General features: G+C 37.2%; 1 protein-coding gene across 3 annotated transcripts in view; it reads left to right on the top strand.

Annotated features, from left to right (window-relative positions):
• Positions 1-27598, top strand: part of Pard3b (par-3 family cell polarity regulator beta) — a 1018635-nt gene that overhangs the window by 621544 nt on the left and 369493 nt on the right. For all 3 annotated transcript variants that reach the window (XM_052192632.1, XM_052192630.1, XM_052192631.1), the window contains exons 14-15: positions 739-838; positions 7078-7193. In XM_052192632.1, coding sequence (XP_052048592.1) covers positions 739-838; positions 7078-7193 — 216 coding nt within the window. The remainder of the gene's footprint in view (positions 1-738; positions 839-7077; positions 7194-27598) is intronic.

The raw sequence follows: 27598 nt of genomic DNA, 5'->3' as shown, positions 1-27598 counted from the left end.
TTTGTTCTTACCAGAATGTTCTACAGTTCTTTTCATCCACAGTAAATTTTGTCTTTGTATTAAAGACAAAAATGTTGAGAACAAACAATTTGATTAATGACCACCCACAGGGTTTCATCAGAACTCACTTCTGTTAGTAATAGTGATAGTCAGGATGAATGCCATTTTTCTACTTCCAAATAGCCTGTAAAAGAGTGCCACATTTGTCAAGTAGAAAAACCCAAATTCAGACTCCAAACCTTTGCTTCCAAGCCCTCCCTATGGTACAGATAGAAAAAAAAATGAATCTTTGCCCCCTACGTTGTCTAAACACTGAACAGTATCCCAGATCTCAAGATATTTTCTTCAGTACTTTTTCCTTCTCAGGTAAATGTCTAAATTATAATTCAGAGTATTTATTTATAGAGCCATACTTTCAAAATATTAAGGTATAATAGACATGTTTTATGAGTCTCCTACAAATCGGGGATATTGTTAAGCACTGGGCTTTCCCAGGAAAGTCACAGAGATATGTAGGTTTATTTGCCATAGTGGCTAGTGAGCGGGTCACCCAGATTGACATCTCTTAGGAGTCACAGGTTACCTCAGGCAGGGAGCACTCATGAGACTCCTTCTGTCCTAGGTGAAGGCCTATTGATTTCCAAGTTGGTTTATGTGTGAGATGGACTGAAGTACAAGTAAGCCCTGGCTCCTTCTCCCTCCAGTTTACTACAGCTTCATTTGCTCTTTGTTTTATAGACCTATTGCTTCCCAGTGATGGGTGGGCTGAGAATGAAGTACCGCCATCCCCGCCACCACATCCAGGTCTGGAATGGGGCCTTGAAGATTTCAGTCACAGGTATCGATAAAATGATATATCATAAATGTTCCCTGTTATAGTTTTTCTGGGAAAACTCAGCAACCTTATTTTAACTCTATTTCTTTGCAGAATGGAAATCTCATAGTCTCCATTTTTCCTTCCCAGTGAAAGGTTTTTGTGACTAAGAACTTACATTGTTTTGAGATTCATCTTATATAATTAACATCACTAAGAAAATAGCTGGTTTTCTCTAACAAATTTGAAGACCAGAATAGCAGAACTCAAAAAAAAAAAAAAAAAAAAAAAAAAAAAAAAAAAAAAACAACCAACCAACAAAAAACCCCTTACATAGGAAGGTGCAAAGTAAAACCTAAGAAGCATAAACTCTCAGGTTTTCTTTTTCTTGACTTTGTAATTGGCAAACCCAAGAGAAATTTTAAAAACAGATGCTCCAAGAAAGTTAATGGAACCTAAAAATTAAAGCAGCACCATATAATCTAAAATATTGAAAAGGGTACCCAATATTATAGCCACTCTGTAATAGAAACTAGAAAATCAATAACTTTTAGACTCACACAGGCACAAAAGCAGAAGATTTACTAAGCATACATACTATTTAACTAGGGGAATTCATAGATTTTGTTCTTCTGATGAGTTTTAAAAATCATTAAATTGTCTCTTTGCTATTTTCTGTATTTATTATGGCTGTTAAAAAACTGTGTATTTTATTCCATTTTGTTTCCCATGATAACCCTGTAAAATTTCTTCATTTTTCTTACAGCAATGCTGGTGTCATTTCTATTATGCTTTTTAATACAATGCGCTAAAAATAAGGCTACACAAGAGTATAGCCAACTCTCTCATAGGAAAGCCTTCCTGTTGAACTACCTCTGATTTTTTGATTTTGAAATCAGTATTTTTCTCAAAATATTATCATGAAGAACATTGGGAATCATAGTGTGCTAGGCCAACACCCTTAGGAATTTTTTTTAAAAGAATGTAGAAGGTAGTTAGTTTTGTTCATTCTCTATATTGTCTGTCTTGATCCTGAATCCAAAATGAGTTTGATGATGTATAAAAATCAATATTCTATGTGGCTTCATTCACTCTACTTTACAAATCATTCTGTGTCTGCCACACAATTCCATCCAGGTAGCACAAAGATGAATTCAGTAGATAATAGATTGGCAAAAACCTAAGCAAAAGCAACATTGCTGAGGTATCCCAGGACCTGACCTTGAACTAGAGAGCCACAGTAATAAAACCAAACCAAAACAAACAAACAACACAAGCAACTGTTTTGCCATGTTCGTGAGCACCTTGCTTCTCTGGAAAGCAGTGGAGAAGCATTGGATGTTTCAACACCAGAGACAAGTGTCAAACCCTAAGCAATTTCATGTGTGGATGGGGAAGCTATAGCCCATGGGACTTGTTAGACATGGAGGTAGCAGGATCTAAGAGAAAGGAGAAATTATAGGGAAGAAAAGGACAGAGACATTTCTGAGGTGGATAAAACAAGTCTTAATGCTTTGCAACTCTCTCCCCCTCCTGGGAACCTGTGACCTGTACCATCCTGCGAGCTGTTGTGTTGCCTAGGTGACCAGCAGCAGTGGGATTTGGATGTGTGAGGAAGGACTGGAAGGGAGCCAGAGAAGTTGAGCAAAGAAGGCTTCCCCCACCCCCAACACCTTTCGAATCAAACATGGAAAAGCTCTCCACAAGGGAAATGTGTGCTTTCAGAGGTCAAGTCTTCCTCTATACAAGAAAAGCTCTCTTGAATATAGAGGGGAAAGCAGATTTGATCAAATTTAATACCTATTCTTTAAAACAGCATGAAATCAAAACTTAGTTCTGGTATATCAATGATATTGCCTAAGAGAGAAGTTTAAAATGATATTGCTTAAGAGAGAAGTTTAAAATCTCTATGTATGAAAACAAAATATATGGGAAATGTGATTTTTGCTGTAAAGTCTCAATGAGTACTTAAAGCCAAACAATAACAGAATATGTTGAATATCTGTGCTGGCTAGCTTTTGTCAACTGACACAAGCTAGAGTTATTTAGAAGGAGAGACTGTCATTCAGACGATGAGACCATAAGATTGGCCTGTGGGCAAGTCTGTGGAGGTATTTTCTTGATGAGAGGGCACAGATAACTGTGGATGGGGCTTCCCCTGGGCAGGTGGTCCTAGGTGCTATAAGAAACCAGACTGAAGCCACGAGGAACAGGTCAATAAACAGCCCTTCTCCCTCATCTCTGCATCAGCTCCTTGGATGATAGACTAATGCTGTAAAATGCAATAAGCATTTTCTTCCTTCCCAAAGTTGTTTTTGGTCATGTGTTTTATCATAGCAATAGAAACCGAAACTAAGATAATATTGTTAGCAATTTAGATATTTGGTTATTCCTTCATTATTTATATTTTCTCAGCCATATCCCCCTGATACATACACAAGGCATAGATCCCATGATGCTGCAAATGATTTTTTTGGCCAATCTTCCAAATCTTCCTCCTTGTCTTTTACTTTTGGAGAGTCTTCCTTGAGCATCCACTCCTGACGCCTATGTCTTTCACATTCCTGGGTTGTTTCCATTTTCAGGACAGCAGCATATGCTTCTTGCTGCCCTTATTTATTCATTATGCAGCATAATTTGACAAGAGTATCATTTCTATTTGAGAGACTCCCTGGTTGTTCATGCTGAAAACATGGCCTTTATCTAGGACATGTCTTTGGCCTGCTGTCAGCTTCCAGCTTCCCACAGCATCCAACTGCAGCCCACTCAGCCATGAGCACATGCTAACTTCCTTCAAAATTAAAATATGTCATATTTTATACTTAATCATTGTGTCACCCTGACTCCAAATGCTTTCAATGTGTAACATAAAATTGCAAGTGATTCAACCCGTCTAACTTAAATAGCTAAAATATCTTCACATTAACTGATTCAATATTACACTCATTACTTCAGTGTGCTAGCTGCTGACATTGGTTCTAACCACATCGTGTCTTGCATTACCCTCATGTCTCACCTTAAATATCTGCAGATCTGACTTCAGTTTCCTTTTGCATTTCCAGTTTGTAAGATGGCAATAGGGATCCTTCTAATGAACGTTTTCAAACTGTGCATTTGGACACATTCAAAATAATGGTAACAGATGTATATAACTTCAAATTAATGGATGTAATCAGACATATGTATATACGGGTAAATGATTTGCAACATGTACAGTACAGCTTTCATTTATCTTATTTTCCTCAATTATATCCTAATATTTTTACAAAAATAGATTTGTTTTGTTTGAGCAGATCATAATTTGATACTCGATCATATGTCACCCCCAAACTATTTGTAGAATAGTGATAGGTAAGAATGATTATTTCTCCAAAGTTTAGATACTTTGAGCTCTTATTCTTGGCATGCCAATCCCTGAAAAGATAATCTAAGAGGTTGAATTGGATTAACCAATACACTCACAAGTTGGGTAGATTCCCATAGTCTGTAATGAGCAGAGTGCTTTAAATGCAATGAAATCTTTGTTTTGGAGAGGAATATTCATATTGGCCATAAACATCTTCCCTGAAGGCTGTCATTAAAATATATAGCATCATCTTTGATCCACTACTTGGTTTTCTTTTCTTTCACCACAACCTGTACTCTGTTGAAGCAAAAGCAGACCTAAAATGCAAGTTACTTAGAAAACTGATCAGACCTTCAATTTATAAGGGAGAGACTTTGATATTTATGTATTCAAACGAGTATTTTAATCCAAGCTTGTGACTCAGGTCCAGGCTGTGCTCTTGAGCAGCTGCGAGACCTAGGACCATCAGTCCCCTTCTTTAAGCCTCAGACTCTTATCTAAGAGATGGATGACCCTTAATCCCTTCTGCCTCATCTTTAAATCTGTGAAGATCATGTGTCCTGCTGACATTAAACCTGCATCATCACACAAGATCAAACCATAAAATCTTACGTGCAAATAAAGGAAGAATATCACATGTAAAAACACATGCTACCACAACACCAAAGCACAAGGTAGCTCTTGATCTCAGCAGCACCTCTGAATTCTGTAAAATTACAAGGAGAACTTGGAGTATTTGCATTTAACCATGCTGACATCAGTAACACTAAATGAGTCATGGATTCTTGGGCACAGTTGACATTCTTTGGCATCATTGGACATGTCTATAGCACTTGAAGCCTTTCTTCATTGACAGTGTACCCAGATACAAAGAAAGAAACCCCACGAATCTGTGTAACACTGTAAACTCAAATTTTCTACATAGTTTTCATGGAAATGTTTGCATTGAAAAGAATCCTGAGCACTTATTCTGTAACCACCTTGACACACAGAAATGGAGCTTACTAATATTAAAATATTACAAACCTTGAGTTCTTACTGTGTGGTAGGCACTATTCTCACTATTTGGCATATCTGAATTTGTTTAAACTTTTACAATGGCCTTACAGAGTGGTTCTCTTACTGCACATTTTATAGATGAGAAGACTGAAGCTTAAGGGTGGACAATATAATTATACTCTTTTATGTAAAAGGATATTATGGTACAATGATTTGCCTGAGTCACACATCTAGCAAGTAGCAGTCAGGATGTAAATTGGTCCTTTGTGTTCTATGGCCAAGACTCTTGCATAATGTACTGTGGTACCTCTCAGAAGACATTCTATTTCTACTCACTGGGTTATAAAAGTGTAAGCTCATTTATTTGATCATGAGGATTACTACACTGATCTTAGCCAAAAGGCCGAGAAGTGATCATAAGGATTACTATTTCACGATAATGATAAGGAATATTAAATATCAATGATAAGATTTTTTAAAAAAATTAAACTTGGCTCGTGAATTTAGTTTAAAAGTTGAGATTGTTCTCTGCATTTTAGAGAAATCCTCATTCATAATTTCATGATTCATGAAAGTTGCTATTTGTTGTTTAAAATGCCAAGCTCTCTAATGCCTGACCTCAATCCTTTCAGATTGTCTAAGGATTCAGATTTGTTACCCAGTCTGAGTTTAGGACAGAAATCGTTCTGAGATGAGCTGCTCATATATACTTTAGCAAACCCAAGTACAAAGGAGAAAACAGTTGCAACTTAATTTATGGAAAGTGCATACTTACTTCTTTCTAAACAAAAGTAAGCCATTATCTGAAATTTCTTTCTATAATCCTTTGTACTGAATCCCCAAACAAAATAGAGTATTCAGAAGAAGCAACATTCTTTAGATTGACCCCAAGTACTAAGAAATCCATAAAGGGCATTTAATGTATTTGTGTCTAAATTGTCAACTGTGCTGTTCCTGTGGCTTTCTTTTGGTGTTATTGATGGACAGACTCTGCTTGCATTAACATTACTCTTTGAAGATCACCAGAAAAGGTAAAACTCAGTCTCCTGCAGCCATCAATCATTCAAGATGCTTTTCTTTATAGAGACATCCCTTTCACTTATCCCCTAGGAATCTCTGAGCCCACTTTGGGCTGGCCTAGTATCTAGTAACATCTTTGAAGTGTTGGGGCTTGCTGAGTACCCCTCACCCACCTGAAGTTGTATATGATGCAGCAGGATCCCAGTCAGCAGAAACCACTGCAAGAACAAAAGATGCTATCAATCCAAACACAATAGTTAAATTATACTGCAGGATAACATACATAGGTCAGAACTGTTACATGCCATAAAAGAAGTCTGAGGGTCAAGAATAGGTTTAAAATACATGACTGCACAGATACTAATACCCAACAATTGGTCTGAAGTCTGGGACCCCTGTGGTTGAATTAGGGAAAGGCTGGAAGAACTTGAGGAGGAGGGCAACCCCATAGGAAGACTAGCAGTCCAAACAAACCTGGACCCCCCAAGATCTTTCAGACACTGAGCCACCAACCAGACAGCATACACTAGCTGGTCTGAGACACTTACACATATACAGCAGGGAATGGCTGGTTTGGCCTCAGTGAGAAAAGATGCATGTAACCCTTGAAAGATTTGAGGCCTCAGGGAATGGGGAGGCCTGTCAGGGTGTCAGCGAATGTCGGGGTAAGGAGATGGGCAGGGAGGAATGGGATGAGGAACTGTCAGAGGGCAGAACAGGACTGGGAAAACAACTGAACTGCAAAAAGATTAAAGATAATAAAAAAAAACATGGCTGTAGGCTCAAGAAGAATGAAGATATGCAATGTGAGAAGTATGTATCCATATCCATCCATGATCTTCCTCCCTCCTTGCCTCTTGGTCTAAACCCAAATATAACACACACCTTCTTTCCACAGCTCTGGAGTGGATTCCACAGGATATTTTCCAGATCAACATGTCAACTTCAGAATTGTGACACCAGCCAGGCAGCCCGAAACGATTAACCTGAAAGCCTCCAAGAGCATGGACCTTGGTAAGTAATGGGGAGATGCATCAGGTCAGCTGTCCAGTCCCCACCCATCTGACTTTCAAAAGTAGTCCGGTTTTTGTCTCTTCAACTTCAGAAGCTGTTCACACTGTCTTTCTATTCCTTTTCACACATATAATTGTGAAAAACCTGATTGAACAGGAAAGAGAAATGCTTAGTGTTATGAAGCATTCCACATGATTCTCTCCCACTGTTGGTCAAAAGAAGAAACCCAACTAATGCTGGAAAACTTGACATTCAGGAAAAAGCTTGAGCTTGCCTGCCTTTGCATTGGTGTATTGGTTCCAGTTTGCATATATCATGCCTGGTGGGCATAGCTGTTGTTTGGCCTGGGAAGAAACTTGGGTCAAATGGTACTCCTCATTGGTTTTGTCAACTATGTATCACCAAATCCTAAGACATTAGAGAGGGGAGTAGTAGATCTGCTGCATTGACTAAACAGCATAGGATGTGTTAGCTGCAAGGGGAGTTCCAGGACTCTGGCAACAGTATAGACCGGAGCATGAGGCAGTAAGACTTTCCAGACACTGAAGAACATTGCTCTCCTCCTCTGAGAACTTAAAAATTGTAGCATACACTCAGAGAAAAATATTCATTTTATCTTGAATGTTCGGGGGCCAACCTCCGAAAGTGTTTTTTCTTAAGGCATATTACATATCTCATTAACATTAACAAGGAAACTGAATCATCAAAACTGCAAGCTCTACCCAATGGTCGGATAAATAGGGCTTATCTCTTGCTCATTTACAGAAGCTCAGGAAAATGTTCAATCACAATGGAACAAGAGAAATTGATTCTAGTTTCTATAAATAAACTAAATTGTTGGGAAGCATGTACTCTAATCGCCTGTAGTGTGAGACAGACAGAAAGCCCAACAAGGCGGCTGTCAGGAGCACTGGTCAGAAGGGGATTTGCTTAAGTGCCAACCTGTGACAAACCAAAGGGCTAATGTGACAGTGACATCTGTGATTACTAATAATTTAAGGAGCAATTCATTTTCTTGAAGTGCTTAATAAACATTTCCTGTTCTGTCTTTCCAGTTTCTCTATAAATAAGATGAATTGGTCAGAATGGCTAAGATTAAAAACTCAGGAGACAGCAGGTGTTGGCAAGGATGTGGAGAAAGAGGAACACTCCTCCACTGCTGGTGGGGTTGAAAATTAGTACAACCACTCTGGAAATCAGTTTGGCGGTTCCTCAGAAAACTGGGCATGTCACTTCTGAAAGATCCTGCTCTACCACTCCTGGGCATATACCCAGAGAATTCCCCAGCATGTAATAAGGATATATGCTCCACTATGTTCATAGCAGCCCTATTTATAATAGCCAGAAGCTGGAAAGAGCCCAGGTATCCCTCAACAGAAGAATGGATGCAAAAAATGTGGTATATATACACAATGGAGTACTATTCAGCCATTAGAAACAATGAATTCATGAAATTCTTAGGCAAATGGATGGAGCTGGAAAACATCATAATAAGTGAGGTAACCCAGTCTCAAAAGATGAATCATGGTATGCACTCACTAATAAGTGGATATTAGCCTGGAAAACTGGAATACCCAAAACATAATCCACACATCAAATGAGGTACAAGAAGAAAGGAGGAGTGGCCCCTGGTTCTGGAAAGACTCAGTGTAGCAGTATAGGGCAAAACCATAACAGGGAAGTGGGAAGGGTTGGGTGGAAAAACAGGGGGAGGGAAGGGGGCTGATAGGACTTTCGGGGAGTGGGGCACCAGAAAAGGGGAAATCATTTGAAATGTAAATAAAAAATATATCGAAAAAATTTTTAAAAAATTTAAGAAACAGCTCTTAAATTTGGGGAGCAAAATATATTGCCATTTTCCTCATTTAATTAAAAAAAAGTGGCTAGTATTATAATTCTAAAACCTGTGCCGAAGATAAAATTAGTATATCATATATTTTCTAAAAATATTACGAAGTCTACACCATTATTAAACCTCAGTCATGTCCAAAAGTGTTTATTTTTTTTATCATATTTACCTCCATCCTCAACTCCTTTCAACATCTATAAAGTCCAAGTAGTTCTGCCCTACCCATACATTCCCGAGGCTATGGCCTACCACTGGAGAGTGGTTGCCTTACCAGAGGCTGTACTCTTAAAGAAAAACACACTTTCTCCATTTCACTGCTAATATCGCCTCAGCTAACTGTGGGAATTGATGCCTACCTCCTCTCCCCCTTTGGACAAGGGAGAGTGGTCCTGCTAGTGGGCAGTATAGGAACATCTTGGACTTTGGTCTGGCTTGAACTTTCACAGGTCATGTGCACACTGTCCCTGTCAGTTCACAGTAGACACAGTTTCCTTGTGCTCATCGCTGTCTCTGGCTCTTAAACTCCTTTAGTCTCCTCTTCTGTATTGATCTTGGGTACAGGGGGGCGTGATACAGATGTCCTATTTAGGAACAGGGATTCTGGAGTCTCTCTCTATACCTTGACCAGTTGTCTGTCTTCATGTTAATCACCGTCTATTATGAATAGACGCTTCTCTGATGAAGGCTGAGGAATGTGATGGTATAATTAATACCAACACTTCATTATTGAGAAAACTTTCTCTTTTAAATTGAACCTTATTTCTGAAATATGTATATTAGCCTTCATCTATCATATTTTATTGGTCATGATAGGTACACTCTCATGAAAAATGATAATAGTAATGTTTGTTCAATGTATTCAAAAGTCCATGGGGTATTTGATATAAAGACCTAACTTCTAAGCAAAAAAGAAAGAAAAAGAAAAAAAAGAACTATATGGTTTAAAATGCGCTGTTGCAAAGTGACTTAGTTGGATGCTATTAAAACTTTTTTTTTCCCGGCAGTTGTTAAATTTGAGCCCCTTCTGAGAAGTATGAGTTTAAGGCTAAGAAAGTTTGCTAGTGCGCAGTATAGGAACACTTGGTCTTTATCTGCAAAGAGAAAGTTGAGTGAGCTTACTAAATGTGTTGTCTTTTACACTGGATAAGCCCTGTGGTACTCTAGCACTGATCATTTGGAAGTGTCTCCTCTTTGATTACGGAAGTCAATTTGTTTGTGGCTTAAAGTACCATTGAGATTGTATGTATGTATGCATGCATGTATATACATACATACACACACACACATATATAATATAAAGTGTTGATAATGATGATGTTTAGAGAAATAGTGCTCTCAGCAGGATAAAATACAAATTCAAAAGTTAGAAACTAATAATGAACCTTAGACCTGGAAATGTGGTTCAGCTGGTACAGTACTTCCTCGGCATACACAGGGCCCTGGATTTAATTCCCATTAAAGAAATCTACAATATTAAGACAGAATACTCACATAATATTTTCTTAACCTGGAAAAAGCATCAGCTTCATATGGCTAAAAATAAAAAGACATGAAAGGATAAATGTTCATATTTATTTATTGAGTGATGACTTTAGACTGGCTAGTTCTCTGTCAAAAACTTTCCATGACCTAAGTGTGGTGGTAGATGCTTAAGACATGTATAACTCCAGCCACTTGGTTGGATGAGGCAAGAGGAGGTTGATTTAAGGCCATCTGGGACTGTGAAGCCAACACTGTCTTTTAAAACGTCTATAGGAATCTTCAAAGGCTGTGGACCCCATCTCGGTGTCAAACCATAACCTTAACTTCTATATTGAATTCTTTTCAGATGTTGAAATTAATTTTAAAAGGCGAGATGCCAGTTACTTATTTTTACTTATTTACTGTTTTTTCCTTATATTCTTTCCAAAGACAGGCAAAGTCTTATGAAAACTTCAGCCTCCACATCCCCACCCACTTCCCCAGTCACCAGACACACTCAGGGCTTACACACGAATATCCTTGCCTGCTGTGCTGTGTACTCTGCTTAGCCCTCATGCACATGATCATGCCACCAGCACACTGGACTCATCGCATAGTCCTGAGTGAATGACTCTTTTTTTTTTTCTTTTTTTTTATTATTATTTTTTTATTCGATATATTTTTTATTTACATTTCCAATAGTTTCCCCTTTTCTAGCCCCCCACGAATGACTCTTTTGATTTAAACTTTGCTTTTCTCTTCCCAATTTAAATGGGACTTGAACTGAAGGTTTTATTTAATGTATCTTTCTTTTGGCCCATTTGCTTCTTCTTATTTGAATTCATTTATTTGTCCCTTGCCAGTATGCCATTTGTTCCTTTTTATTTTTTATTCTTTTGTTACTTGTGTTTTCCCTTTGATCTTGGTATTCTTTACCATAAAGCATGTTTTTTGTTTGTTTGTTTTTTTTGTTTGTTTGTTTGTTTTTTTCGAGATAGGGTTTCTCTGTGTAGCCCTTGCTGTCCTGGAACTCACTCTGTAGACCAGGCTGGTCTTAAACTCAGAAATCCACCTGCCTCTGCCTCCCAAGTGCTGGGATTAAAGGTGTGCGCCACCATCGCCCAGCTGTAAAGCATGGTTTGATGAGGCTGATACAAGTACTCAGTCAATAAAGTGTACACTGTAAAACATGAGGGCCTAAATCTAGAGCCCTAGTACACACCTTAAAAGCACCAGAAGTGAGTATGCTTTGTCATGTCGGAATTGAGAAGGCACATAGGAAGACCTCTGGGAGCTCGCCAGACAGCCAGTCCAGCCAAGAAGAAACATCCAGGTACAGTAAGATACCCTGTCTCAAATCTAAGGCAGAGAGTGATTGAGACTGCCTCTGTGGTCAGTGTCTGGCTCCTTCACAGAGATGTGCCCCACCACCCTCCCTGCTTCACATATGCACACGGAAACACAGGCATAGTCTAGGTTTATTTCCATATAACCCCATCTTGTCTGCCTTTGGTTTGGTTCTGGTTTTTGGTGTCCTATTTATCTCATTTATTTTCTTCAAGTGGCTTTTGTAAAAATGATTAATAATATATTTTTATTCATAGCATATGAATATTTCTAAAGATATATAAAAACTTAATATATTATTTACTCTTTACTATTAATTTGGAATGCAACCTCGTTAAATACTAGACTCCTTTGCATTTGTATATGGGTGGGTTTATACACATGCTGGTTTATTGACATATAAATCTGCCCTAGACAAGGTGCCAACCTGTGCAAATCATCATGCCATTACTTTGAATTTTACTTACAGGATAACTTTCTCCCGATTCATCTTTTTAAGTAGAAAACTAGATTTTCTTTTCAAAGTTAAAGTACTTTGACTCTTCAAATGCCCTGACTCTCCCATGAACATTAGCATCAAATAATCAAAGTGAGTTTAAAGATTTGATAGGAATGTTTTCTCACTGTACATGTGGGTGGGGGGGGTTATTTGTGTGTGTGTGTAAATGGTATTTATGGGTTCCTGAGAGAACCATTTTATCAGGTTTAAATAGCTTCTTTGTAGTCCCAGTTTCCTAAACTTTTTTCACTAGTCCTTTTGTTAAGTCAAGAACAGGTATTGAATTTTATTAAGTGATTTGTAAGGATCTATACAGAGTGACAGTATATATTTTTCTTTGTTAATAAACTAAAAGTAAACCAATTAAGTAGCATGTATACAACTAATCTCTGATTCCTTTTGAATAACTGTTTTCTCTAAACATGTAAAATTCATTTGGTTAACTACAGTTTTACATGTGAAATTTTTCCACAAGGGTTTCAGTATGGCCACACCTTAAAGCATAATGCAAAAACTGACAGCGGTTTCACTTGGTATTCTTAATTTCTATGGAACCAGGCTAAATTTGGGGAGGCCATTTTTGTTTCAATATTTAGTAGATATCTTTGGAGCATGCATGTGGTCATGTTTAAGACAGACCAATGATGATTAAGAAAATAAAGACAAGAAATTTATTTTTAAGCATTTGGCTGTAACTATACTTATTCAATGGCTGGAGTGCAATTTAAGGGACTGGGTAGATACTTTGGGGTTTTCCAGAAAATCAATCTTTCTCTACTAATTGCAGACTTTCCTCTATTTATTTAAATTACCAGAATTACTATGTTCCGTCTGGATCCCTTTAATTTGTTCATAATTGAGCTTGTGTGGGTGTTGAGTTGGAAGCCCTTGGAAGCTGAATAACACAGCTGCCTTTTTGGCCTTTGGCATAGGGTTCTCCCCCAAGAGCTGCCCTTATTGGCAGGACGCCAGGGAACTACATTCAAAGACTTTTTGATGAGGCATAAAAATCTTTAATTTCCAGGCTTGGTGTTTTATGACCCCATAATAGTGTTTAAGAATTAGTCTCAATTATTTAAGGGACATCACTTCAGGATTTTGGCCCCTTTGTTGACCTAATCTATAGCCCTATTCAAAGTCAAGTTCAAAACGCTGTTTCTCACAAGATTTTTTTTTTAAGAATTTTGTGTCCTGCTTCCATTTGGGCTCCCACTTCTGCCTCAGACAGTGTCTGTGACATAGGGCGAGAGGGCTAAGGGCTGCAGCTGAGGAAGCCCGAGCAGCTGCCGGCCTCTTCTCAATGGGAGGAAATGAGGCTACAGTGGCGCACGGCGGCCAGATGAAATTGTAGGAAGTTTTCGGACAATGAAGGTTCTTAATATCACATATTTCCTGGTCTCCTTTTGCAGAGTGCATGTGTCTTGCATAGTACTCTCTAAACTCAGGGGGAGATAGATTGACTGATTGTCTTTGAGGATCTGCTAGGCAGCAGTCTTGTTCTTTGTTAGTAGCTTCTAATTTTTAAATTTAGGGAATGTTTTTAGATACAAAGTTGTTGTAAACTATGCACAACTTGATTTTATGTACCTATAAAGGCAAATATTAGAGAAGTATTTTGAATAGAACTCTTTTGTAGGTTTGGATCATTCTTCTCAGAAATTGGCATCTCTCATATGAGATCAAAGACGGGAATGAAATATGTAAATTAACTCTACTTTTCTCCTTTGTTTTTAATGTTATTTTTGTATGAACTATTTCATTTTTTCTATTTTTGTAAATAGAATATGACAAATACCATAAGACTGAATACAAATCATTATAAAATTATGCATTTGGATTTTATACTAGTTTATTGATATGTTATATATTTATATATTTTAATGTAAAATTAGTGCTGTGGATTTTTATTATTATCATCAATAATTCCTTTGAAGATGGTAGAAGTTCAATCAAGTTTTGCTATTTTAGCACCAAGGTCAATATTAAAATAACAAAAAAATCTGGTTGGTAAGCAGGACTTAATGGTAACCCCAAAAGATATTGTTTACTCACCTTCTCATTAGTCAAGAGAGTGATCAGAAGGAATACTAGGTGAGCCAGATTTGTGCCTTATCAAGGCAGAACTAGACAATCACAGAGGTATTGAGTCACTGATGAGCAAATGCTTACTGAGTACCCACTATTTGCCATACTTCTTAAACCCCAGGAGCCAGTATGTGATGGGAGAAGTGGTGTCTGTTGCTATATTCAACTCTAACAGGAAAAGGAGTGCCCAGGAGTTAAGGGAAGGCCTCTAAAGGAATTTATGGTGTAATCTAGGAAAGAGTATGATGGCCCATTGTTTAGGATTCCTAAAGATATCAGGTGGAGAGCAGAGACACTGGGTTCCTGTGTTAGTTTTCTTTAAGTATACTTTTCCAGCTGGAAAAGTAGGGCTGTCTGAATATGGAAGTCAAAAGAATTGTTATTCTTGTGCTCTAAATGGATTATAAATTATCTATAATGATTACATACTGGCTATCCTAGATTACTAGATAACTTGCATAGGATGTATGAAATAAGCCCGGCCTCTTTTCCCTGTTATAATTCATAAATGGACAAGTTATGGAAATATTATATGTGATATTGACCTTGAATATGTTTATTTGTTTTCTGAGTGAGATCAGTGGGTCAAGTTATACATTGAAGTGTAGGTATAGCATTAGAATATTTGTTCCTGAAATATACCAATTCGATGTTCATTATCATCCTAAGGAAGTTAAATAGCCACTTCCCTAAGACTCTGCTTGGAGCTTCATATTTGTACAAAACAAAACAAAACAAAACAAAACCTCAGCAAGAGGAGGTATAATCATTAGATAGTTAAGTTTCCATGAGTCAAGAAAAAGGCACGAATTTAAATAACTACATTTCACAGTGTCAGAAGAAAGTATTTTAAAAGTTTTCAGTACAAAGAAATTATATATTTTGAAGAGATAAATATAATTTTAAATACTCAGGGACTCTTATGGACCCTGGTTATGTGTAATTTGGAGGAAGAGAATCCTGAATGGAATGGAAACTTACCAATTTTACAATACAGGTTGTCCCAGAAAATGGGCATTCTGTTGAGCTGACATAATTTCCATGAAAACTGGGTCTCCAGAGTTGTGACAATAGAATTAAAACTAGTGAGATGGTTCAATTCAAAATGTTTTCCTTCAAAAGCCTGGGAACATAAGCTTCATCCTAGAAAACCATGCTGGAAGGGGAAACCCATCTCCTGCAAGTTATCCTCTGATCCCTGCATGCACACTGTGACACCAACATGCCCACACTCGCATATTATACATACTTTCTCAGTTAGGCTTTCCATCTCTGTGAAGGGACACCATGACCACAGCAACTCTTATAAAGGAAAACATTTAGTTATTTAATTGGGGCTAGCTTACAGCTTCAGAATTTTAGTCCATTGTCATCATGATGGGAAGCATGGCTGCATACAGGCAATTATGGTACTGGAGGAGCTGAGACTTCTACCTAGTGATCCTCAGGCAGCAGAAGGAGACTGTGCATCACACTGGGCATAGCTTGGGCATCCTAATATTGCCACTTCTTCCTATGGGCCATACATTCAAATACAAATGGTCAGTGGGGACCATTCCTATTCAAACCACCACACATTCAAATAACAACAACAAAAAAAAGAGTAAAGTATCTACCCAATGAGCACTTACTGGATTCTTGTCACATGCAAAACAATATCCAGGTAAATAATGGGATGTGTTTATTCTGTTTAGATCAATAAATAGTAAAGTTGTATACAGTGAATAAATAATAAAATTTCAGATAGATAACTTCCTAAGGCCACATTCAAACCTGGGCCCAAATTGAGTGAGGTAGAAGCTCCCTAAGACAAGAGTGATGAAAGATGAGGAATTCTCTTGAAGGCAGGGCAGTAAAAGCATAATTGTCCTAGTGTAGGACTCAAGATTCTGCATGATAGTCCCTGTGATGATGCCCTGTGCCTTTAGCGACTCTCCTGACACAGCTGTTTCTTTATGAACTTATTATGTTATCAGATTAAGGAACATGACTGCTTTACTATAGTGCATACATATAAGTCTCTATTTAATTGAATATATCACTTTAATAGACACCAGGGCAGTATAAATGGATCCAGATACTGTAGAGGGGCCCAGAAACCATACCCAATGAAAACAAGTTGAAAGACATAAAGATACAACACCTGGAGGAGGGGGTTTCTCAGCACAGGGAAGCTCTGTGTAGGTACTCTACTACTGTTACTAAAAAACCCAAACTCGTACACTGGTGCACACCCCCATATAGATCAAGCAATAGCAACCATATTGGAAGACACAACAAATTTAAAAGCTTTGGGCCTATGGAAGTGCTTTTACCCTTCCTAATGCTGTGACTCTTTAATACAGCTTCTCATGTTGTGATGACCTCCAACAATAAAATTATTTTCATTGCTTCACAACTGTAAATTTGCTAGTTATGAATCTCACTATAAATATCTGTGTTTTCTGATGGTCTTAGGTGACCCCTGTGAAAGGGTTATTCAACCCCTAAAAAGCTTGCAACCAATAGGTTGAGAACCAAGAATCTAGCGAGACATTAGTGATGGAAAATTGACTCCTGCCTTTTGAATGCTTGGTATGAAGGGAAAATCGTGTAAATCAAAGCAACTCATAAAGACTGAAAAGAAAAAGAAACTTTAGACATGGTGGGAAAGAAACCAACCTTGGCATTATTTTTTAGTAAGTAAGAAATACAGATTCTCTTTCTATGCAAGGGGCTTTGTTGTAATTGCTGCCCAAGCTAATCATGAACTTACTGTGTTGGGCAGATAGACCTCCAGTGTGTGACCCTGTAGCCTCAGCCTTGAGTAGCTGAGATTGTAAGGCCATGACTGCACACTTGGTTTATGTACCCTAGTGTGATTATATGGTTAAAATAGCCAATCTGTAATTGTGACTAAAGTAGAAGCAAGTGCAGTTTGCAGAGAGCATATGACAGCACTTAGGTACCAGAAACAGAGAAACCAGTACAAAAACAAAAGTTGTTCCCCATAGTTCACAGTACCTCTACCCCAAACAGTCCATTTGAGAACATTAGAAAATCAGTATTGGCTTAGTTAAAACCATAAAAATAATTAAGTTCAAAATAATTGCTACATTTTAAAATGAATCTTAGACTATTCTTAATATTAGCTGAATTTCAGGGATGCTTTCTCTGTATCTGTGGCTAGCTCATTGTTCTCAGTTAGATAGTGCAATACACAGGCTTGTTCAAAAGGAGATTGGTTCCCACTTGACTTGGAGAAGCCATGTAGGAGAAGCTCTTTGTTAAGGGTATAATTCTCTTCCTATTTGTCACTGTGTAACTCTTCCTCAGCTTCTGTGGAAACCCACAGAAACATTTTTCTCTTGTTTTTTTTTTTCTTCAGACAAGAGTTTCATTATATAGCCCTGACTGTCCTAGAACTCCTTATGTAGGTCAGGCTGACCTCGAACTCATAGAGATCCACCTTACCTCTACCTCCTTAGTGCAGGGATTAAAAGTATGCACCTTTGCCTCAGAAACAGATTTTTGAGGTGAATTGGCTGTGCTCATTGGAAATGCTTCCTATTGTATAGAAATTATACTTCCATACTGCTTATGTTTCTAGAATTTTATGAGTTTTGGCTCATTCCAGCCTTCCCTTATCAGACACTTTCCAATGCATGCAAGCTCACAAATGGCCTTAAATCACACCTGCTCTCATTTATCCTCCTTTGAGAGTGAATCACTTGTGTTTTGAATAATCATGTTTTCTTCCTTTAAAGAAGAAAACAGCCTTTGAAATAAGAACAATCTTTCATGTAAAAACACTTAACCCCAGTGCCTACAGCCCAAGAGATCTTCAGTGATGTATTTTAGTCATGTTAGCAGTTGTGGAAGAAGTAATGTTACTAGGATAACTAGCAAGGAGCCACTAACTTACACATCTCCATGCAATTGGTGACTAACTGTTAAATTACCTTAGAAATAAATTCTCTTCAAATAGGTATTATATAATGTTAATTTTTTCCTGCAGGAGACACAAAGAGAACTATAAAGTTTGGACATGTTTATTACTAAATCTTCACTAGTGATATTTTGCAATTCCAGTTCATGAAGCTGGCCTCTGTGTAGTAGAACTTGATTTATAACATGATGGAAAATCTTGATTGATAGAGAAACTACCTTATTCTTTAAAACTGAAATGTTCAGCAGTCACACTTGAGGTTTAGTACCCAAATTGCTTTCTTATACCTGTATGTTAACTGAACTCTTCTATAGTATCCTAATCCTTTTAATTAAGCCAAATATGAACCTTATATTACTTGCTTTTGTTTCTTAAGTCATTGTTCATATTTAAATGCAGCCCCATGTTCATTTAAAAAGAACTTTTGTATGAATATGAGAATATCTCCATAAAAATGAAGCTAAAACAGCTGTTCAAACAATAGAACAAAGTACTGAAATTCTCTTTGGAATTACAGTCCAAATCTATTTCAGTTGTTTAGAAATATCTCTCATTGGTTGAGCCTGTGATACCTAACATGCAGGTAAATATCACATACAACATGTGATATAATAAGTATATATTAAGTGAGCTTTGGCAATTTCAAAATTATCCCTTCTGAGAAGGATCTTGAATGATGAAGACTGACCTAGAACACACTTCAGGCTTAGATAAGTGCTAGTGAGGAGAGATAACCATTTTACTTTTAGATGAAGCAGTTGTAGTGTTATTAAAGTCCAAACATTTTAGTCTTGCATAATTTTATTCTCATCTCTATGAACATGTTCTCCTTAGCAGTGAAATGATTATTATACTATTGTAAGTTTCTGTAATTTGTTGACCAGATGTAGTAAAGTATTACACTCTTGATCCAAATCACTGATCCCCTCATGAAAAGCAATTTTGTTCCTGTTGACAGTACACAAAAGGCTCTGGTTGTTACCAGTTGTTCTCTTTTGCTGCCACATTGATACACTTAAAAGGAACATTTTACTTTTTAAGTTATTTTAAAGATAAAGATATATATTTCATATATTTTGTTCTAGATTTTTCTTTTGTGAACCATCTGAACTGTTTAAGCATGAATTCTGTGTGAAAGAATTCTATGTGAAATATCACTTTTTGCAAGTAAAATGTTACTCTAAATTAAAGGTCATGTTTTAGCCCTTGCTCACAGGGGAAAGCAGATATTTCACTGGGGTATTTGTTCCAAACTACACATTAACCAATATGTTTATATCTTTCATTAGAAAAAAATTAAAATGGTCTAGAAATAGAGTCAAATTCATATCATTTTTATGATTCCAAAAACTTCTTCATCTCATACAAATCAATTAATCTTTTAAAGAATAATTTAGTTTTAATTCTCATCAGAACACTTGAGCTGCCCTCTGGGATGCTACATGCTGCACTCCTGCTGAAGGCTACATAGCAGTAGCGAGCATCCTTAAAGATGCCTACCCTCCCTTCATAAAAGGAAAACGCCATCTAATGCTTACAGATAATGATTACATTTTACATGAAAATCATTTATTCATCTATTTTCCTTCCTCTCATCTATTAAATAAATACATATTGGATATTCCTTCTATGTTAAATACAATCCTAAGTAGCTTAGACATATCACTGACAATAGACAATAGTATCTTATTTCTATAGCTTAAGTTTTTGTTGTTGTTGTTGTTTTGTTTTGTTTTAGTAGAAATATTCTCATGGGTAAAGTTTGAGAGATTGAGTGTGTAAATGATAATAATGCAGTAAGTGAATAACCATATTGAAAAGATATCAAGCATGACACATATAGCACTCTAATTTGTAGAAAGAGGAAACATGACTGGAAGGCTAATATATCAGTACTCACCTGGTTGCCAGTGTTCATAAGGAAAGGTGTCTAGCAACTCTATGCAAGATGTAAAAATTAAACTGAAAATTAAAGAAGATATCATATTGGAAATTGACTAATCAGGAGTGATGGTTTTAAGTGAACTGGGAATAAGCTATCGACCCTCTGTTGATCCTGGAATTGATTGGCATAATCCCCAGTCCCCAAGCACTTCAGAACTGTCTTGAACAAACCAAGAGAAGGTGAAGGTCCCAGCTTAAGATTCCTTAATCTTAAACAGGCATGTATCAAGGAATTGGAAAGCATTTACCCCATTTTCAGCACTTATGAAAAGTTATCATCACACAAAAATTGGATAAAACCTGAATTACCTTGGAGATTTTTAAATCTTAGCTCAATAAATCAGTATATATGAAATAAATAACCCCAGTGCTTTCTCTCCAACCAAGCAAGTTAGAAGAAAGCCTACTGGTCAGGTCCTCTTGTTCTAAGTTCAGAGTATAATCTTACCAAAGTTTGAAGCATGTTGTTTGTAGATTAAATGTAGATGTCTCTCAAATTTAAATTAAAATAAAGAGTGTGGTAATGCACACACATAAACTAGTACTCAGAATGCTGAGACAGGATGGTGACAAGTCCAAGACCAGCCTAAATAACATAGTGAAAGATTTTGTTTGGTTGGTTGGTTTGGGTATTTATTTGGTTTCCTCCATGTGTGTACATGCATGCATGTTTGTACACATATGTACATGGGCATGTGCTTGTGCATGTGCATATGTAATGGCAGGCTCTTCCTATACCAGTTTCAAAGCCAGTCATTCTTCTGTCCTCATCTCCTGAGTACTGGACTCCCAGGCATGTGCCACTCACATGCAACTTAAAAACCAACAGAATGTCTTAATACAATTTCAGCGATAGATGTTTAATGATGGAAAAAATTGGGGAAATGCCTACTTAAAGTTAACTGTGTGTACTCTGGGTATGTTTATTTTCACTGTCATGGAGACCAAAAGAGAGAAAGAGAGGGGAGGGGAGGGAGGGTGAGACACAAAGGGGTCTTGGGATAAGATACCCACAAGGATCTGGATCTGGGCCTAGGAACCTTACATCTAAGCCCTACCCTTTCCTTCTTATTCCGTCTGAGCCCTACACTTATTTCCTAAAGTTTCCAGAACCTTCCAAAACTTGTCAGCCCCTAGAGAGACAAAGCCTTCAATGAATGAACTTTTTGTGTGAAACCAAAACCATAGCTCCAAGTTGCAAGAGATTCCATGAGTCTCAAGATAAAATTTGCACAGCAGTTTCTAAACTCACTGGATCTGAGACACCACAGCATCTACATGGGTCTTTTGCTGAGAAGAGTCATGGTGAGAAGCAAGTATGAGTACGTTCACCATGTTTAAAAGAGATACATATACAAAGCAGAGTGCAGAATTTCAGGTGAAACTAGGATAAAGAGTCGGGCTGTGAAGAAGGCACAGGCAGAGGACACATTTCCAGGACAAAGGCGTGTGCACAGCCACTGACCTGAACACAGATGACTGAATTTCTGAGTAGCACAAGTAAGTACGGCTGGCTGTAATAAAGTGTGAATTAACCATGGCCTTGATGACAGAATGTGACTAAGTCTCCTGCTGTGTGCTTCTGAAGGAATAGTACATGTGCGGCAAAATAACTTTAGGATGATGACACCCATGGTCCTAAAGCACAGACTTTACCAATGGTAAGAAGATTCAATTCTTCAGATATAGTATTCAAACCCCAAAATCTGTTAACCAAACCTATGAAAAAGAAAAAGAGTAACAGCTCTACACTAACTATATAATCATGCTCAAGGCACGTGGCATTTGGGAATTGATTGGTGTATGTCAGACGGTCTTTGACACAGGAATTCCACAGTTATTTGTCAGAATCATGCTACCACAATGAAATGCCAGACATTGGCCACTTACGAAGTTAAAAGATATTTATAATGCTGACATCGTTGGTGGGTCCTATTGACTTGACATCTGAGGACAGAGACAGGAAGTGATAATGGGAGACGTGTCATAGTGAATGGTTACATCTCCAGATGGAACAGAGAGCATGTCAAACCTATAGTCCTCTTTAAGGGTATAGTCTTCATGTTTTTAGGAACTTCTTCTAATCCACACAGATACCCATAGCATCTCAAAATACTGATATCCCATGTTTAAGCCTTTGAAAGTAGGAGACATTTGCAAACTCATCATAAATGAGGCTATCAAAGAGTGAGGAGAGTGGGTTATATATAGTGACCCAGCAAGGATTTGAGCTCAGACTTATTTAAGTATGATGGCTAGGTCCCAAGTTATTTTAACTTTCTATTTAAATTGAAACTTATGGATCTTCTAGTCTTTTCTAATAATAGGAGAGTGAGATCTATTTTTTTGTTATTTTCTGTCTAAATTCCTTCTTCCATTCAGGACCTGTTCAAGTCTGTCTGTCTTTGGAGACTATCCCCTCCCCCAACTCCCTACCCCCCACGCCCTTATCTTTCTATGAATCCCTGAAGCAGTTACCATTTGATATCACTAATTTTAGCACAGAATTATACTCTTTGGATACCTACCAAATGAGAATTTTTTCCTGACTCCAATCAGATTACAAGCCCCTCCAGGGTCATACCTAATGATTCTTGGGCACTTCTGCTCCCTGTTTTGTGTGCATGTATGCCAACTACATATGAGATGGATGGTTGAATGAATACAGTTAGAGCAATCTGGCTGCAATCTAGGAAACTCCATTAATCTCCATCATTGATTTGGCTGATCTTACTGTGTAGACAGATTCTCTTTTCCTAACATCAAAAGATTAAATGAATAAAAGTGCAAACAAATGATTAAATGAGAAGCAAATCAAAGGGCAAGCAAATGTTTGGATTGCATTGTAAAAAGGAATAGAGATGAAGACGTTCTAGGAAGGAAGGTGCAGGATATAGCACCGTGCACCACGCAGCCTTGTTCACTCACATGAACTAGTTGGGATTTTTATTTTATTTTTATTTTTGTTTTGTTTTCACTTGAAAGTGGGGAAGATTTGCGTGTGTGTGTGTGTGTGTGTGTGAGAGAGAGAGAGAGAGAGAGAGAAAGAGAGAGAGAGAAAGAGAGAGAGAGAGAGAGAGCATACTTTGGGAAAGAATCAAACCCAGGAAGTATAGAAGGCCAAAAGATTCAATTTCATTAAACAGAGAAGAATGGAAGTAGTTGTTTAGAATCTGAAGGAAAGGGCTGTGTGCTTTATTTTCTAATTGGAGGAATCTATGAATAAATTAGGCAATCACTTGACATAATTGATTTAGATCATGTGAATTCGCTTGCTCTGCAAGAGAGGGTAAATTAGATCAAATTGTCTGTGCCCCTCCTAGTCTTCTGTGTCTCTGGCATTCTTTTTCCTTTTGTACTCTTCTCTATCTTTATTTCCTTTCTCAATGTATTTTTGCATCTTAGGATATATACATATATATATATATATATATATATATATATATATATATATATATATATATATACACACACTCACATATATATATTCTAACTCTTAATTTTAATTTACAAAGAGTTTTCCCTTTTGATTGTAGAATTAGATTTGATTATATTTCCATAATAATAAATCTGTGTTTCTTATTTATGAATCTTATTTTCATCTTCCATAAATCTGTTTATACAAGAATAACATAGCGTGCACAAACCTAGTGCCACGGGAATTATATTCAGTACATGCTCAAACTGCTTGCTTTTACCTGAAGCAACATGGAATTGAATTACATTAGAAGAGAGCAATTGGGGTACATGTCAGCTGGAGCAAATATCACAGAAGCTGAATATTTAGAGGTTTTGTTCACCTTGGGTCAGACAGTATTAGTTGCTTGACAAATATCCTAAAATAGTACCAAAAGAGAGAGAGGAGGCAGGGACTCCAAGTCAAAGAACACGATTGATTCACAATTCACTGAAAATATCCTAAATGGTTTAAATGCATGATACTGGCACACCCATTATAGCTTCAAATGTATGCAGATTTCTATTCACAAAGTAATTTTTTATTTAGATTTCATCAAAGAACTTAGTAATGCAAGTGTAATCTATTTATTGCAATCTCATATGCTAAAACAACCAAGGAACATCAGAAGCCCCTGCGTGCACATGACCCAATTTGTATAAAGACCAACACAGCTACTTGCTGTTCAGGGAGTTGGAGTTAACTCTTAAATGGCTAAATTAGCTAGCCTTTTAAATATCTAAATCTATACACCTTTAAGAAATAGGACTTAAAGAGCTATTGATGATCAAATCATAACTCAATGTTGTTATATTAAAAATGTTGTCAAAATCTTTTTCAGGACAAGAATTTCTCAGAAAGGTTATTCTAATTATCTGACCCTTTCCTGGGGAAGCAGCCTCTGTTCTTCACTATTAATGGACTGGAAACTCTATATCCCTAACAGCTTATACCCTTATATTATTATTCATTGTGTCATTAAATATGTTCTAGAAGTTTCATCTCAAAATAATCCGTAGTACAAGTTAAGCATTCCTACCTTAAAATGTGAATTCTTAAGTGTTCTTAAAATTGAAGGTGTTTTGAGTATCAACCTGGTGCCCTATGTGCAGAATGTGCAGATAGGCTAGTCACAGTTGCTTCCATACTACATTTAAGGTGCATGTGAGACATGAGTAGATTTTTGCCTACACTTGGGTATTGTCCACAAGAAACCTGTCACATTTTTTTTTCAAATTATCTAAAAGTCAAAAGTCTTTGAACTCTGAAGCACTCCTAGTTTATACCCTGGGGCTGTGAAAATTTAACCTGTATATAGGAGACATTTGTGCCTAAGAAATTCTTGACTCAGTGAATAAAGGCATTTGCTGTCAGAGCCTGGTGACTATGAATTCAATCCCCAGAATCCATATAATACTGAAAGGAGAGAACCAGTTCCACAAAATTGTCCTCTGACCCCAAAAGTGCATCATAGCACAAGCACACATAAACAGTGCGCATGTGCACACATACATGCTCAAACACACACATATACACACACAAACACACACACAAATAAATTTTTAAGGAGAAGTTAGAAAATGATAATCTTTTAAGGTGAAGAAAAATCAACTGTAGATAATTATGTTAAATAGAGATGATCATAATGATTTATTATAGTATACTTTTCTTTTTTCCCAATTTATTTAATTGTTTTATATAAATTGTGCAGCAAGGCTTCAGAAGTCCTTCTCCTCCCAGTGCCCTCTCACACAACCCTAGCCCCATCTCTCCTCCCATTCTGCTCTGACAAAGGGAGCAGTCTCCCCTTGGTCCCAGTGCACCATGGCACCTCAAGTTACTGCAGGACTAGGAATAAAACAGTTATAGAGACCTACTGCTGGACATTAGATTGAGCTCAGGAAGTCTTGTGGAAGATTTGGGGGGAGGATCAAGGAGCCCGGAGGTGATAGAGACTCTACAAGAAAATCAACAGATTTAACTAATCTGGACCCTTGGGGAATCCCAAAGACTGATCCAACAGCCAAAGAACAAGTGTGGGCTGAACCTAGGACTCCCGCACAAATGTAGCAGATGTGCAGGTATTCTTCATGTGCCCCCCAACAAATGGAGCAGGGGCTGTCCCTGACTCTGTTGCCTGCCAGTGGATCTTGTTCCTCTAACTGGGCTGCTTTGTCTGACTTCAGTAGGAGAGGAAATGCATTGTTCCTTTTTAATTTAACAAAATCTTGAAAGTTAAATGACTTGAAAATATCAACATTCCTCATTTAGAGTTATATTTTACTTTGTGTTTAAGTGTGTGTTTGTGTGATGTGGATGTGCATGTGTGTGGCCATGTGTGTGCTTTGAGTAGGAAGCTAAGTATATGCAACAGCACATGTTTGGAGGTCAGAAGACATGTTTGTGGATTCTGTTCTTCCAACTTTACATGGATTCCAGGGATATGCCTCTGGCTGTGAAGCTTGCAGTCACAAGGGCTTTTACCTACTGGACCATATTGTCAGCCTCAGCCCTCTTTTTATGTTTGATTTTGGAAATATATATATATATATATATATATTTTGACAAAAAGCTACAATTGCTGTTGCACTTTAAAATTTAAAATGCAAGTGGGATCCATTACAGATCTCTAGTGCTAATACAAAGATTTTTTTCGGGTGTGGCAGAGGCTGTACATACATTCATGTTGGAAGCACTGCTGGGATGAAAACAAGAGAGCCATCATCCATAGGGACAAGGACATAGCTGAGGGTTCAGAACTGATGCTCCTCACACAGAAGCGACACTCAGTTCCAGGTTTCCTGCTCTACAGGAGCAAACCAGCATTCTCCTCAAAACTGATGACATTCATTCTTTAATTAGCTCCCTGCTAGCCAGTATTCAACTTTCTTAAATTGTATGGAGATGGTATTTCAATGGCCAGTTCCCATTATCCAAGAGTTTTTCATTGTTGATGCAAGTAAATAAATAGTTGTAAAATGCATGCCAATATCATAATATATGAAAGTATTTTATAAATTACTGGAAAATAATTTTTTGAAATTGTAAAACTATCTCACGATTTGAAATGGAAGAAACATTTTATCAGTGAATAAATATGAACTGTATTCAAATTGACAAATAATTAATGAAATTGATATGTTATATATTGGCAAAGTTGATCAGTGGTAAACTTTACTATGGTTTATTATCAATGTATGTTTCTTGGATTATGATTGTATATAGTACCTTGGTATTTTTTTAAAATCTCTACTTAGCAATTCTATCTTTAGGAATCAACATACAAATACTAAACATATACTTATATAAAACTCCTAGACCAGTCCAAAATCTTAGTAGCATATGAGCATTTTTTACTATATTGAACCAGAGGTGTTTGTGCAATTATAGGATTTTAAAATCAGTAGAATATGGTGTAACCAATAAAAGCTATTTAACAAGCTATACAAGGTAAAATATTATTTCAATTATTATAATTATCCAATTATTACAACATGTACAATTATAATGATGCTAAGTTTACCTCCTTGTGTATATATATCTATATATCTATACACACACATACACACACACATATATATATGAGAGAGGGGAATAGAGAAAGATACAAAAGAAAAGGATAGAAATTGGACAAAATGTTTTTTTTTATTCGATATAATTTATTTACATTTCAAATGATTTCCCCTTTTCTAGCCCCCGATTCCCCGAAAGTCCCATAAGTCCCCTTCTCTTCCCCTGTCCTCCCACCCACCCCTTCCCACTTCCCCGTTCTGGTTTTGCCGAATACTGTTTCACTGAGTCTTTCCAGAACCAGGGGCCACTCCTCCTTTCTTCT

This window comes from Apodemus sylvaticus, chromosome 9 (assembly GCF_947179515.1).
Source record: "Apodemus sylvaticus chromosome 9, mApoSyl1.1, whole genome shotgun sequence".
NCBI classification, from domain to species: Eukaryota; Metazoa; Chordata; class Mammalia; order Rodentia; family Muridae; genus Apodemus; species Apodemus sylvaticus.
The sequence above is the reverse complement of the archived record's forward strand: the minus strand, read 5'-3'. Positions and strand labels throughout refer to the sequence as shown.